Source organism: Vigna radiata, chromosome 7, assembly GCF_000741045.1.
Source record: "Vigna radiata var. radiata cultivar VC1973A chromosome 7, Vradiata_ver6, whole genome shotgun sequence".
In the NCBI taxonomy this organism is placed as follows: domain Eukaryota; kingdom Viridiplantae; phylum Streptophyta; class Magnoliopsida; order Fabales; family Fabaceae; genus Vigna; species Vigna radiata.
The window spans coordinates 3,748,287-3,762,380 of record NC_028357.1 but is presented as its reverse complement, the minus strand read 5'-3'; the positions used below and the strand labels follow the sequence as shown (position 1 = coordinate 3,762,380).

General features: G+C 32.4%; 3 protein-coding genes across 3 annotated transcripts; 1 reads left to right on the top strand and 2 right to left on the bottom strand.

Annotated features, from left to right (window-relative positions):
* Positions 1-795: 795 nt before the first annotated feature.
* On the top strand, positions 796-5,987 carry LOC106767183 (uncharacterized GTP-binding protein YjiA). The gene is made up of 10 exons (XM_014652023.2): positions 796-1,153; positions 1,371-1,436; positions 1,836-2,016; positions 2,526-2,722; positions 2,859-2,909; positions 3,588-3,679; positions 3,900-3,964; positions 5,271-5,368; positions 5,528-5,632; positions 5,731-5,987. The coding sequence occupies exons 1-10, from the start codon at positions 875-877 to the stop codon at positions 5,866-5,868; spliced, it is 1,272 nt and encodes a 423-aa protein (XP_014507509.1). The 5' UTR covers positions 796-874; the 3' UTR covers positions 5,869-5,987.
* Positions 5,988-7,502: 1,515 nt separating this feature from the next.
* Positions 7,503-9,443, bottom strand: LOC106765640 (isoflavone reductase homolog). The gene is made up of 4 exons (XM_014650328.2): positions 9,013-9,443; positions 8,180-8,420; positions 7,880-8,083; positions 7,503-7,801 (listed from the first exon to the last, which is right to left on the bottom strand). The coding sequence occupies exons 1-4, from the start codon at positions 9,340-9,342 to the stop codon at positions 7,638-7,640; spliced, it is 939 nt and encodes a 312-aa protein (XP_014505814.1). The 5' UTR covers positions 9,343-9,443; the 3' UTR covers positions 7,503-7,637.
* A 1,077-nt stretch (positions 9,444-10,520) lies between these two features.
* On the bottom strand, positions 10,521-11,889 carry LOC111242133 (PLASMODESMATA CALLOSE-BINDING PROTEIN 4-like). Its single transcript, XM_022784464.1, has 3 exons — positions 11,835-11,889; positions 11,688-11,738; positions 10,521-10,964 (listed from the first exon to the last, which is right to left on the bottom strand). Exons 1-3 carry the CDS (start codon positions 11,887-11,889, stop codon positions 10,558-10,560), a joined length of 513 nt encoding a protein of 170 aa, XP_022640185.1. The 3' UTR covers positions 10,521-10,557.
* Between the last annotated feature and the right edge of the window lie 2,205 nt (positions 11,890-14,094).

The window sequence follows — 14,094 nt, the reverse complement described above, 5'->3', positions numbered from 1 at the left end:
CCTTCTCTGTTATATATACCTTTCTTTCACACACTCACGAGGAATCACAAAGATGTTAATAAACCTAAATAATCACAAGTGTTAATAGCTTAACAATTTCCCTTGGTTAGAGTAATATATCAAAGATATTTTTTCGTTACTTGTTATTTATTTTCTAAATGTCAAGCTCGTTTTACTTTAAAATGGAAATTAAATAATGAAAAAAATTATGCATTTTTATCTTGTCGAAAAATGTCCTACATTTTAACAATATGACTAACTAACTAACTATATTATATATATATATATATATGTATATATATATATATATATATATATATATATATATATTAAATATTAAATTATTAAATGATAGACATTTTAAACTCAAGTATTTAAAAAAATATGAATGTTTGAAATCTAAAAATTGAAGAAGTTTTCTTGAACAATAAGTATATTTTTGTAGGGGAAAAGTTTCTCGTAAAATACTCTTCACCATCTATTCAAAATAAAATTTGAGGAATTTTCTTGTAAGATGTAAAATGAAAACATATAAAATATTGGTAATTAAATTTCTTGTTTAATTGTTGATGAAACATCAAATGGATTTAAAAGAGAGCAAATAAGTCTTCTTATTACATTTGTTGATAAAAATTAATATGGTAACAAGCTTGTTTGACTTCATCCACATGCAAGATACTCTATGGTTTATTCTAAGCCTTTAGTGGAAAAAGAAAAAGAAAAAAAAAAAGAGAATTATGATAAAAAGTAATTTTATTTGAATTTAGTGAAAGAATTTATGTATATAGAATAGATTAATAAGTTGACATTTATTTGAGAAGCAGAATTACGAAGACCCAAACCCTGGTTAGGGTTTAAGCACATCACGGCAAAAATGGCGGCAAGGTACGTCATGCTCAGAACCTCCGCAAGAACCCTTTTCCAACAGCATCAGTCTCCTCTTCAACATTCTCTCTCTGCATTTCCGTTAATCAGAACCCTCCATTCCCTCGTTGCCCGGCACTTTAACACTACTATATTTCCTAACCCTTATTCTGGAACCTTCCGAGGCATGGTCTCCGCCCCAAACCCTAATCTGCCTGAAGCTCCTTCGCTCGCCCTCGATGATCGCGTACCCGCTACCGTCATAACCGGTTTTCTTGGCTCTGGAAAGGTGTCGCTTTCCCCTCATATTATATTCCTCTGTAGAACAAAGATAACTGTTTGCAAAGAGAAAACCATAAAAGTAACAAAAATAGCTTTAGAGGACTTCATTTAATCACCACATATAATGCACTGCAATGTGTTCTGTTCTCTGTTTTTTATTTTTTTTATTTCATTTTGAGTTTTAACCAAATGAACAGTTAATAACTGAGTTTTGGGCAATGCAGACTACTCTCCTTAACCATATTCTCACATCTCAACATGGTAAACGGATAGCGGTAATTGAAAATGAGGTATTGAATTCTACCTTACCTATCTTTGTACCAACTTCTGTGAAATTTTATGATGGCCTCGTCAAGTTTAATTGAAAATACTTTATTTCTGTAATTCCACTTATTTTAAATTAGGAGTAGTCTTTTTGGTCACTGTGATAATGACTAGAGATTTTCTTGGACCATATATAAGTCATGGCATCGCCTGGGCAGCTTTTTTGTAATGATAATGACTAGAGCTAAATTAGTCACTAGCAGTTGGCTTGTTGAAAAGATTATTTGGCGTCTTATTTGTTTGGAGTTGGAGCTATTGTGAAGTAAGCGAAGAATATTAGTGCTTGGAGTGTTTTAGAGGATTTTCCCTTGTAATGTTTTGGGCTTACTATTATTTATGAATTTGACTCGTTGGCGTAAATGCAGTTTGGTGAGGTTGATATTGATGGGTCACTGGTTGCTAGTCATTCTTCTGCGAGTGAAGAGATTATCATGGTTAACAATGGTTGCCTCTGCTGCACTGTACGAGGAGATCTTGTCAAAATGCTGTTGGAATTGGTTAGGAAAAAACGAGACAAGTTTGATCATATAGTTATTGAAACAACAGGTTTGTAAATTGCTCTGCTCATGTAATTAAATTAAAGGAATTTACTCAGTGGAATTGAGGTGTTGGAGTTTGGACTTTGCTTGCAAGTTGAAACTAAAATGTCCAAATTGTCAAGTAGCATTCCCCTTGTGGCAGTATGAAGTTCCGTTGTTTTGGGATTTTTGGATCTTATGTGAAGAGAAAGTGAAAATATATTTGTATTTTAGTGAAAGGGATATTATAAAGAACAGTTTGTAGAACCCCAATGAGTTCTTCTCTTATCTTAATGCTTCAATTTTGGGGAACCATAATGAGTTCTCATTATTTCCTTATCTTAATGTAGCAATTTTACTTGTGGTCATCTGGAACATTGACTTCTTTTATGGATTTTCCTTCATATTTCTCAAAATTTGTTTGGAAACTCAAGGGTGTGGTGATAAAATGTATGTTCTGTTGTTAGCTTATCCGTTTGGTCTATGAAAAAGTTCAATAGAAAGTTTTTAGTGCTTAAAGATTAAACTTTTTTTCAGGTCTTGCGAAGCCTGCTCCTGTTATTGAAACATTTTGCAGTGATGAATTGGTCTCACAGCATGTGAAACTTGATGGAGTTGTGACTTTGGTTGACTGCAAGCATGCCATGAAACATTTAAATGAAGTGAAACCAAGATTTGTGGTTAACGAGGCAGTAGAACAAGTTGCATATGCTGATCGTATTATTTTGAATAAGGTAAGCTTCTGCCTTTAAGATTCCATGCTAGTATTTTCTTTTTGTTCTTTTTCTACTTCCTTTTGTTCCAATATTGACTTCTAAGATATTTGTTGCCATGTTTCTAGATTCTGATTATTTTTAATTGCTCTTGCAGATAGATTTGGTTACTGAGTCCGAGTTAAATTTATTGACTAAGAAAATTAAGGTGGGTTGTGTTACATGTGGATCCTCTACACATTTTATTCCTTAATTGAACTAGGATGGTAACAGAATTCTATTTAGCAAGTAAAAAAGGTGATGTGTATTTGCGTTAAACTAGGATCATGAAATGAATTTATGTACTTGACTCATACAAATTTCATACAGAGCACAACTTGCCCTTGGTGATGCCATATTTTATGATTATATTTCTGTTTTTAATTGGCGTATGATGGGGATTGGTAGTTAGATTCGATTAAATATAAAATGTGTTTGTGTTGATTGACATTTGATACTAGTTCTTCCGTTGTGTTGATTTTCCAATATGGATGGAGTGGTTCTGTCATTTTGTATTAAACTGAATTCTTGTTCTAGGGGAAACTGTCATATGTGATACCTTTTACCATATATATGCTATTATTATGTTATAAATATGACTGTTTGTTTGAGAAAGACATTAGGAGAGAAATTCAATTATTTTTCATAAAAAGGATCAGATTGACGTCTGTTGATTTTCTTTTAATATTTTTTTGATAGATCAAATTGTTTTGGATAAATGAATCAGATTGTTGTTCTTTGATATTGGTTCATATGTTTTTGCATCAGCTTCTGTTACATTGTGTATACATGGCTCCCCAAGCAATAGTGCTTACGGAAGTAGTTCATTTTTGTGAATTGTTGCTAGCACATCAATGGGATGGCACAAATTACGCAAGCTAAATTTGGATCTGTTGACATAGACTTTGTTCTTGGTGTGGGAGGATATGATCTTGAGAGGTAATAGGTGTTCAACTTATTGTATCTTCTAACATATGGCTGCCTTTGTTTTATATTTTAAGTCCCACTATAGTACTTGATGCATCCCTTCTTGCCATGCTCTCCTTTTCATTCCTAATTAATATGGTTCTGAGTCTGATAAATCACGATGCATGTTTATATATGTGGTGTATTTTCTATGAAATTATCTATTTTTCAATCAAATGTATTGTCGCTGCAGAATTGAATCTGAGGTACCTGGAGAATGTCCATCTGCTTCAAGCCATCGGGATGATAATGGACATGGTAATTTTTGTAAACTCTTTTCCCACTTTTTTCTTTATGTTTTCAACTGTGTTGTTAGTGCAAGCTGTAAAAAAGGTCAGTAATATCTAAATGGAAAACAGAGGGTGTTGCTGGACCATGTTGAATTTATTGAAAACCATTTACCAAGGTGAAAACACTACAATTGCACTTTTGCCGGATCCTTCTCTTTCCGAAATACTAATATAGAATTACTGAATAGTGAAGTGGATGTTTTCCAATTAGAAAGTCTAGCATTTATCTTTGGCGCATTTTATTTAGGACAACAGCAACCTAGTGAACTTCTCTATGATAGAGTGTCCCTTCATATCAATCATGTAATCATCTGAACAAAGGAAATATCGATCATATAATTATCAAAGCATCTCTAACAAAGGACCATAAATCCAACATAGCCAAATACCGTAGTAAGTTATTCCTAATTGCCTGTTCCAACATGAAATAAGTTAGTCCAAAATAAAATAAAATCCTTAAAAAACATAGCAATAAATAAACCAAAATTGTAAACCCTATTTATGAAATTAAAAGCTCTAAATAACAGAAGTGGTAACTCAATCAACATTGTTCCCTCTAGACTAGAAGGACTTTCTGAAGATTAAAAATGACTGAAATATATACTGGGGAAAATGTCCAGCAAAAGAAAATCATCTTCTAGGTCTTGTATAGTATCTCAAGTTGGATGTTTCTTCCACTTACAAAGTATTGGTGAAAAATAGTGTCATAGAGTTTTCATATTCATGAGAACGTCTAAATCTCATTTGATCACTGAGTGTTAATGGAAACCGAGTCATTCAGAAGACGTGAAGCCTGTAGAAAGCAAGAAACATAGGGTGGGTAATAATGAAGACTTAACTATTCTTTTGAAAAGGCCCTAGTTTTCTTTGAAAACAAGACTGATAGTCATCATATCACCAGGCAAATCAAATTAATATGCACTGGACCTTGAATTAGCTAAAATATGTAGGAAAAGGACTTAGAGCTCTAGTATGCTACTGTTTGAATTAGAGGAGGTTGAAAGTAAAGCGTTTAGCATGATACAGAAACTGAGCTAAAAAGTGCACCGCATCCCTAAATTTTTTAATTACTACTCAAACCAAGGTTATGCTTATGTTGACACTAGACTCCCCTAAGCCCTGTCCAGTCCTAGGTGGAATTCATACAATATGATGACGACAACAACAATAACAAAAGCCGCACAACTTTATTAATAAAATAGGTTTCCATAGTATTTTTAAGCATTTGTTCTGTTGTGATGCTGCATGACTTGATCTTTCCAATATATCCACAGAACACGAAGGGCATCACCATCACCATCATGACCATGTGCATGATTCTACTGTCTCCAGTGTCAGTATTGTTGCAGAGGGAACTCTGGATCTTGATGAGGTAATTGTTGCTCCTTTTCTTTCTAACCCTTCACAAAATAGTCTAAAATTACTGAATTGCTTCGTGTGCATTTGGCATTTTATGCTTCAACCTTTACATCTTCTGTGCTTTTGTTAATGGTTGATCTTATCCTCACTTTTCTTTTATATGATGGTCTAGGTTGACGATTGGCTTGAGAGAGTGATTGAAGAAAAAGGAGAGGACCTCTACAGAATGAAAGGTGTCTTGTCAGTGGATGGTTCTGATCAGAGATATGTGTTTCAGGTTCTCTCACATGCTATCAATAATCAATTCAAAACTCAATTACCAAAACATTCCCATGTGCATAGGTCCCCTTACACCATTTTCCCTAATACTATCAGGGGGTGCATTCCATGTTGGATGGCTGTCCAGGAAAAACATGGGAACCTAACGAGAAGAGGACAAATAAGCTCGTTTTCATTGGAAGGAATTTGGACGAAACCGCCCTTAGAAAAGGCTTTAGAGGTTGTATAGTATAGCATTACAAAATTATTTCAGGTTCTGAAGCAGCCTTGATTTTGGAATCTGGATGGATTTACAGACTCACTTATTTTGTAGTATGAATAATTATATCATAGCATTGCTCACTCGGGTCAAATTTGATTTTAATGTATTATCACAACCAACAAATTTTTACAAGTATAAAAAGTAAGAAGAGTAACATGACTTGCTGAAAAAACATAGGTTTTAATAATCTCGTTTAAGAGTTAATTTAGTTTTTTATTATCATAATTATTCATCTATTATCGTTTAAAACAACATTTTTTACTGAAGATAAAAAGATTAATTAAATAGTTGAACAGGCGTTCATAACTATTAGCTAGTGTTCAATAAGAGATGGATTGTTTAAAACAAAACAATTATATATATGAAATATTTAAGATTATTTTATTAATATAGATTATATACATGATAACTTAATAAATTATGGAACTTTTTAAATATTTACGTGATTTACATATATTTATCTTGAACACTTAAGTTGACATTTAATTTGTAATTATTTTTGTGTGTAAAATAGAAATGACTAGGATTTATTTGAGTTTACAATAAAAATTTGAACTGATTAAATTAATTGGGTTTGTTTGATTTGGGTTTTAATGTATTTTTACCTGATGTGAACTAAATTGATCAATTGAGTTGATTTTGTTCAATTTACGAGGTTATGATAAAAAAAATATTATTTCTAACTATTTTCTATTAGTTTTTATAATAGCATAAGATAAAAATGTTTCTTACTTCTTTAATAATTAAATATTTCTTTGGTCAATATTTGATTTTTCTATCATGATCAATTTGTATGTTTCTAATTTTTTATTCATAGCATGATAAGATACATACATAAATATTAATCAATTAGTTGTTGATGTGAGTGGTACTAGCCTTGAGTTTTTAAATAAAAAATTCGTAATCCACAAATTTTGTAGATATTTTGTAACAATAACATACTCTCAAGAAGTGTATATTTTACCATAATTTTTCTTTTGTAATGGTACAGAACAACATTATAGTTGAAATAAATACCTCAATCATTGTAAATATAATTGGTCAAGTAAGGATTAGGTCCCATTAGAGAAGGAAAAAAGATTCAGTTAAAAATATATCTAAGAAGTATCTATTTTTTTAAAGAAATGGATAGATATCATGACACAAACAATACAGTGTATACTTTGTAACATTAATATAACTTATAAAAAAAATGAAAGCAAAAGGATCTAAATATTGAAATGTTCTTCTCAATTAACATATCCCAAGAATTACAAAAAAATCTAACCGTACTTGTAACAAAGATTGGTTACTGAATTCTTGTATTAAACTGTACAAGAAATCTTAGATCATGTTCTTGTAGGTTTGTTTTAATGTTTTCGACCTTATCAGTTAGCAAAGAGTTCCAAAAGTTGAATGTTGATCCAATTCAATAGTTTTGATATGTGTTTTGTTTCACTTGATAGGTATAAAAGTTTGACCTCTGGAGATTTGTCTGAATGCATAAACCAGAATGAAATATCTGGAGAGATTTTCCTTTTTCTCAAGTGAAGGTTACAAACTTTGTAGAACTTGATTCAAATTCTAAGTAACTTTGTGACCTTTCAAAAAGAATAGAGCTTACTTAATGATAGAGTAATTAAACTGGTTGACATTTCAATATCAGAAAAAGCCACTTACCCCATCACAAAAACATCCCCTTAAATTAAGTTTATTTTAGCTAAAAACTGTGTTCATGTTTGAATCACAGAACGAGTTCATTTTACACATAAACTTTTAGGTACTCATCCATGCGTTTGTAGTTCACTTCAGGGTAAAGCTTGGAAGCTTCTGCACCCTCTTCTCCAATTTCAAAATTTGTTAAGCACCCCTCATAGAATATATGATAAAAGTGTCCAATCCCTACTTGAAGTTTATAATCCAACCCTGCAAATTAAATTTCACATAAATTACAAATCAAAACGAATGGTCTAAGAAAATAAAGTTACTTTCCAAATGTGTTACCTTTCAGTGTTGTAAGAAAGCCTTCTGGAGGTATGTATGTCTTCTCCAGTTCCTTTCCAATGAGTTTCTCCCAAATTCCAATAAGCTCTGCTTGGGAGAGAATATTTTCTGGTGGCCTTAGGTACAATGTTTTGTTAAGAGTTCGTGGATCATCTATTGCCTTGACTGTATATGTTGCAACATCATCTTCATCCAGAAAAACAGCTGCAATCATCATAGAAATGTCACAATTAATGATAAACCATTTTAATGTGGTGTGACTCAAAAACCAAAATCATTTGTTGAAACTTTGGTATTGACCTTTGAGAGTGCCATCCCCAAAGAGATGCACCTTGTCCCTTGGAGGAACAAAAGACCCCATCTGAGAGAGGCTGCCAGCAAAGTATCCAGCAAAAAGGTTTGCAGAGATGTAAGTGAAAGGGATGTTGGCTTCCTCTATTGCTTTCCTCACAGACATTTTATCTACAAATGTTACTCTTCCTGGTTCTAATGCATCTCCCATCCTTGCTGGGTCCAGTCCAAATTCTGAAGGCAAGAAACGCTGCAAGTAACACACAAACAATGTATTATGATATTGTTTAGTATCAGTGTAGTGTCCATGTACATGTATCATTACCAGAGAGTGGAAACAGATATTACTAATGGAGTTACTAAGAATGTGATTCCAGTAATGCAAATGGTGTAATAAACCAGAGATAATAAAGAAACAGTACATGTTTAAAAGTATAAAGCTATGTACTTAATCCAGCATAGTTGAACTAATTGTTCTGATTTTCATCATAACAAAGTAAAATAAATAACCCTTTTTACGAAGGGTAAATACAGCTAGTAAAAGTGGGAAACAACATTATATCATATGACTGATGATCATGTTAAAAAACAGTGCTTTAACAGAAGTATCTAATTTCTCTATTATTTTATGCATGATGAAGAGTGAAAAAGGTTACTGTATCAAGTGTATTTGCCATTCCACGTGCCAATGCTCAATTAAACCAAAATCTGAGGTAATAAACAAATATAATATAAAATTACTGTCAAACTCTTAAAATGATATGAAAGGCAGTACAAGATGAGATAAGAAAACATTTAAAACTGATAAATTGAATGTTTTAATAAAAAAAAGAAGGGTTGACCTTAACATTCCCAGCTTCTTTGATGGCATCGACGAGTTTGGACTGCAAAGTGATGCAGTGGGTCCTGAAGTGAACACCAGAGATAGCACTGATGACAACATCGACCTTCTTCACCGCATCCACAAGGCTTTTGTGATCAGAAAAAGAGGCTTGAACAAGATGAGCACCCTGTTTCTTGAAAGAGAGCAGCATCTGCAGCTTTTCAATTTGAAGACCCAATTCTGGGCGTTGAACCACATAGGTTTCATGCCCTTCAGCCAAACATGCCTTCACTATCCTTCTCCCTATGTACCCTGTTCCTCCCACCACAAGAACCTTGCTTTTCCCCATTCCTTCACTTCAAAAAGTGATTTTCAATAATTGATTATTCCCTTTGCTCTGCTCCTGCTACTGCTAACAATATATATAAGAAATGAGGAGGTGGGTAGCTGGGTAGGTGGAGATCCATCTCAGTTGACTCTGTTTACTGAGTGAGGTAGCCAATTTTGAACAAAAAAAAAAAAAACAGGACCTTTTTGACATAGTTTAGTAAATTTCTTGTTGGAATGTACAGATACTTATTTAGTTAATATTAAGATTACATTATGGTTTAAATGTTTCATACAGGATTAATACGTTTTTATTCCGAAAACGAAATCAAATATATTTTTGTCTTTAAATTTTAAAGATGATAAATCCTTTTAATTGTTAAAGGTGTTTTAAAATAGCTTTTGAACTGTTTCAACTTTTTTTTATACATTCCAGTTTAAATGTCATATTGAAACAATTTGGAACAAAAATTAATGTTATTAGATTAAAAGGGATTATATTTTTTATTTTTAAAATTTGATATGAAAATATAGGAAAGTTTAAGACAGGATGAATTCTAATTTTTTATTTAAATTTTCATACTAAAACTATATTTAACTCAAAATAGTATGTTTTTCTTGGTTTTATTTCTTTTACAGAGTTTATTGATTCAACTTGGTAAAATATTTGCTTGTGTAATAATGGTGTAATAATAGTTTTTACTCTGAGTTACATATTTAATTAATAGTTAAGAAACCATTTCTAGAAAACGTTCTCGTTGCTGACAGTAAAAACATGAAAGGCAAATAAATATAGGTAAGATCTCTAAATATTCTAAAAGCTTTGAAAGTGGTTGATAAAAAAAAATACCTTTTCTCTCAAAAGAATTTTCTAATAAAAAAGAAGGTTAAACCCATTCAGAGTTTGTTATTTTCGTGTTTTTGTTCCACACTCGTTTTTGGCTTTTTTTCTTTTTAAGATTGAAAAATTGCAAGAAATTTATTCTTGTCGTTAAATCAAATTAATCAGGTTAAGTTTCAACTTAACTATGCGAGTGAAGTGGACAAATACTTTTACGTGGCCTACATACAACCTTTGATGTGGATTTTATTATAGAAATCTAGTTATTATTATCATTTTAACTTTTATTATTATTATTATTATTAATTATTTGTATTATTTATTTTTTATTTTGAATAAATTTTTTAAAATAACTCGAGCTTCTTCCTTCTTCCTTCCACAAACCCTAGAACTTCTTCATTGTACTGTTTTCGCCGTGCCACTTAGATCGCTGCCACACCGTCGCCGGCAACCACCTCTTGCATCGTTAATGGCTTTCCCTGCCTCAACCTTAAACTCCAAAACTCCACCTACTTCCTTAAGCTTCTCCTCCATCACCGTTGCGGTGGCATAGGAAGCATGAGCAATTACAGTGTCAGGATAATAGCAGTTTCCCTGTGTCATAATCTCCATGCAATCAGCACCACCCTCTCCACAAGCATAGTCCATAGCCTGTTGCAGGGTTTCTTCAGGAACACTAGGCTTAGCCACACACCACACCTTCTGGACAGGGAATATCCGGGGATAAGGTGAGCCATTGTGTAGAGGGTCACAAGGAGGGAGTGTGAAACCATGAGGTGAAGGTGTTAGAGTGCAAACAAAGTCTCACATTGAGTGAGAGACCGACTAGTCAAGGGTTTATATACACATAAATATCTCCAATGGTAAGAAGCCTTTTGGAGTGGTACCAAAAGCAAAACCGTGAGGGCTTGGCCCAAAGCGGACAATGTCTTACCATGTGTGGAAATCTATGTGTGTGGCGAACCTCCCCCCAACAGAAGGTACATTGGAAGGAATCATTGGTGGCTTGGCTATTTCTGATGTTGGAGCTGGCCTTACTGGTAAAGAGTTTATTGGGCTAAAATCAACAACTGAAAGCTTTCTTGCTGTGTTTTTTCTCCCTTTTGTAACAATGGCGATGACATTTATGTTGCTGAGACAAAAAAAATACAAGCTTTTTTAAGGAATCAAAGTGAGAAGACACCAAAACCTCAGTGGCAGAACCGGAGCATAGAGACAAGCTGCTAGAAGTATCAGCGCGCTGTGGACTCCGACAAACGGCCGCGACAGGAGATTCTAGCGAAGAGCTTGCCTACGGCGTGACGTTTCTCTTCTATTTTCTTCCTGGGAAAAGGCAAAAGAGAGCGTAGAATATGCTTTTGGGCTTTTGCATTCATCCATTGCTCAAAAATCAGTTCAGTTCGAAAAAGGGGAAGAAGAAAATGGAATTCGAGAAAATGAAAATGAAATTAAAGATGACAAAACATAATAGAATAGAAAGAAAGCCCTAAAAGACTTGTTCATGGAATCCAGAATCCATGACAAACAATGTTCATGAAAATCTCCTATTACAGTATTTGGGCTGAGATCACCTTCTGCTGCAAAAAGAAAAAAGAGAAGATAGAAAGAGATAAACAGTGTGCGTTGCGTTGCAGAGAGAGTGGTTAAGGTGCAAAGGAGAGATTACTGTACACCAGAACAAAAGCGGAAAGTAGCGGTGAGGCTGTCTTCACTGACGTCACTGTTCATCGGAGGCCAAGCTCCCAATTCAATTATAAATTAATCCTAATTTCAAAATCTTTAACAAAAATTCAAAATTTTAATTTATTGTTTAAAATATTGCCACATACAAGGATATACATAATAAAACATATTAAAAGGTCATGTGCAGGTCACGTAAAAATTTTTGTCCACCTCACCCTCACAACTAAACTGAAACTTAACTTCGTTAACTTGATTTAACGGCATGAGTTAATTTCTTGCAATTTTTCAATTTTAGAGACTTAATTGATAAAAAAAAATTAACCAAAAACAAATGTGATACAAAAACACGAAAATAGAAATCTCTGAATTGTTTAACCTTAAAAAAAAGATAATAACAATGTGCAATCTAGAAAATTTTAAAATCCAACATTTAAAAGTGGAAAAAAATGAAAGTGAAAACTTGATTTTAAAGGAAGATTTATTCAAGAGAATGAGATAGTTATAAATTTAATTTTAATCAATTCAATCCATTTAAATCTGAATTTTATATGCTTTGAGTTTGACTATGTTTAGATTAGATTGCTAGTTTTAATTTTTTAAATCTGTGAATTTGAGTGAGGGACATGAATTTTTATTAAATACTTAATTTATTATATATATATATATATATATATATATATATATATATATAATTGTTTGTTTTAAAGGCAAAATGCACGTAATTACACATAATTATAAATCACATTAACCAAATTATCAAATAACATTAACCCAAAATCACCCAAACTAAACAATTATAAATTGAGTTTGAAATTAAAAAAGAATTAAACATATTAAAAGTGTGAAAATAAATTTCAATTTTTAATATAAATTTATCCGAGTAAATATTTTTAAAAGTTCTCAAATTTACAGGAAAAAAAAACAACAATAATAGTAAAAACTTCTATTATTAAGTAATAGAAAACAGTGATTATATATATATATATATATATATATATATATATATATATATATATATATATATATATATATTCAAATATTGTAAATTAATTATAATATTAAAATAATTAAATAATTATAAATTGAGCTTTGAAATAAAAAAACAAAAGATAAACCATAAGAAAAGTAGTATGCCATTTTACAACTAATTAAGTATGCATATTTTAAATTTGATTTTGCAGGGTACATAGATAACCTCAAGGTCTTTTATTTATTTTTCTCTTTTTTCTTCTTTAGAACATTCTCGAGAAACAAGAGAGAAAATCAGAAGGAAGGAAACCCATTCAACCTCTTTCTTCTTATTCTTTAATTCTTCTTTTATTTAATTTTCTCTCTTTTCTTCTCTAGGACCAAAACCCTTTTTTACCCAATTCTTCTTCTTCAATTTTGTTGGAAAATGTTACTTTAACACCCAAATTTGACACTCTTTTAACACAGGTCAGGTGTTATTGACTGATTGGGTGGTTTTTTAATTTTTAAAAATGATATTGTTAAATGAACTGAGGGACAAAGATGGAATAAGTGAGGGGCAAAGATGGAATGTATGATGTGGGGTTTTAGTTTTGGCGCTATCTTTCATTTTTCATTTTCGTGCTCTCTCTCCGACGATTCTCTCATCTTTGCCCAACGTAAAATCTGCTCCTTCGCCAGCCTCCTTGTGAAAGGTTGTTTTCGTTCTCTCATCTTTGTTTTCGTTCTCTCATCTTTGCCCAACGTCAAATTTGTTGTGGGGTTTTAGTTTTGGCGCTATCTTTCCTAGTTTTCTCAGGCGTTGTCATTGTGAAAGGTTGTTCTCNTTGTCGGACCATCATTGTCGTTGTGGGTGTCTCGTGAAACCTTTTTCGTGTCGTTATCGTCGTCGCAGCATTCTCGTTCTCGGACCATCACTTTAGTGGTTTGGGTGGTGATTTGCTTTTCGGGTAAGTGCAAGAATGGACCTTTTCTAATCTGCTTTTTAATAAAGAGGTATTTATTTTTAAGCGAAACCTAAGTTATATATTTGTGGGCATTGTTATCACTGCAGGTCCAATGGCTTCAACAAAACCTACTGTAAGATAAAATTTTATGTGTTATTGGAATGGATGATGTATAAAGTTTGAAAGTTAGTATTTAATGTATGTTATTTTAATGTTTTGTAGTGGCGCCTTCGTATTTTCATGGAATCGGCTAGCATTCTTGAAATGAATACCAAACTACAATACCGTCATATAGAGCGTCTTAATATGACCCCTTTTAAATTCTGCATGAACC

What these genes read in the sequence shown, in the direction of transcription:
- LOC106765640 (XM_014650328.2), bottom strand. Translation starts at nt 9,342, where the DNA reads ATGGGGAAAAGCAAGGTTCTTGTGGTGGGAGGAACAGGGTACATAGGG. An exon ending in AAGAAGCTGGGAATGTTAAG is followed by an intron (nt 8,421 to 9,012) that starts GTCAACCCTTCT and finishes TGTTACTTGCAG; the next exon opens with CGTTTCTTGCCTTCAGAATT. An exon ending in TGGGGATGGCACTCTCAAAG is followed by an intron (nt 8,084 to 8,179) that starts GTCAATACCAAA and finishes TGATGATTGCAG; the next exon opens with CTGTTTTTCTGGATGAAGAT.
- LOC111242133 (XM_022784464.1), bottom strand. Translation starts at nt 11,889, where the DNA reads ATGAACAGTGACGTCAGTGAAGACAGCCTCACCGCTACTTTCCGCTTT. An exon ending in TACTTTCCGCTTTTGTTCTG is followed by an intron (nt 11,739 to 11,834) that starts GTGTACAGTAAT and finishes TTCTTTTTGCAG; the next exon opens with CAGAAGGTGATCTCAGCCCA. An exon ending in AGGAGATTTTCATGAACATT is followed by an intron (nt 10,965 to 11,687) that starts GTTTGTCATGGA and finishes ACTCAATGTGAG; the next exon opens with ACTTTGTTTGCACTCTAACA.
- LOC106767183 (XM_014652023.2), top strand. Translation starts at nt 875, where the DNA reads ATGGCGGCAAGGTACGTCATGCTCAGAACCTCCGCAAGAACCCTTTTC. An exon ending in GGAGGATATGATCTTGAGAG is followed by an intron (nt 3,680 to 3,899) that starts GTAATAGGTGTT and finishes TTGTCGCTGCAG; the next exon opens with AATTGAATCTGAGGTACCTG. An exon ending in GAACTCTGGATCTTGATGAG is followed by an intron (nt 5,369 to 5,527) that starts GTAATTGTTGCT and finishes ATGATGGTCTAG; the next exon opens with GTTGACGATTGGCTTGAGAG.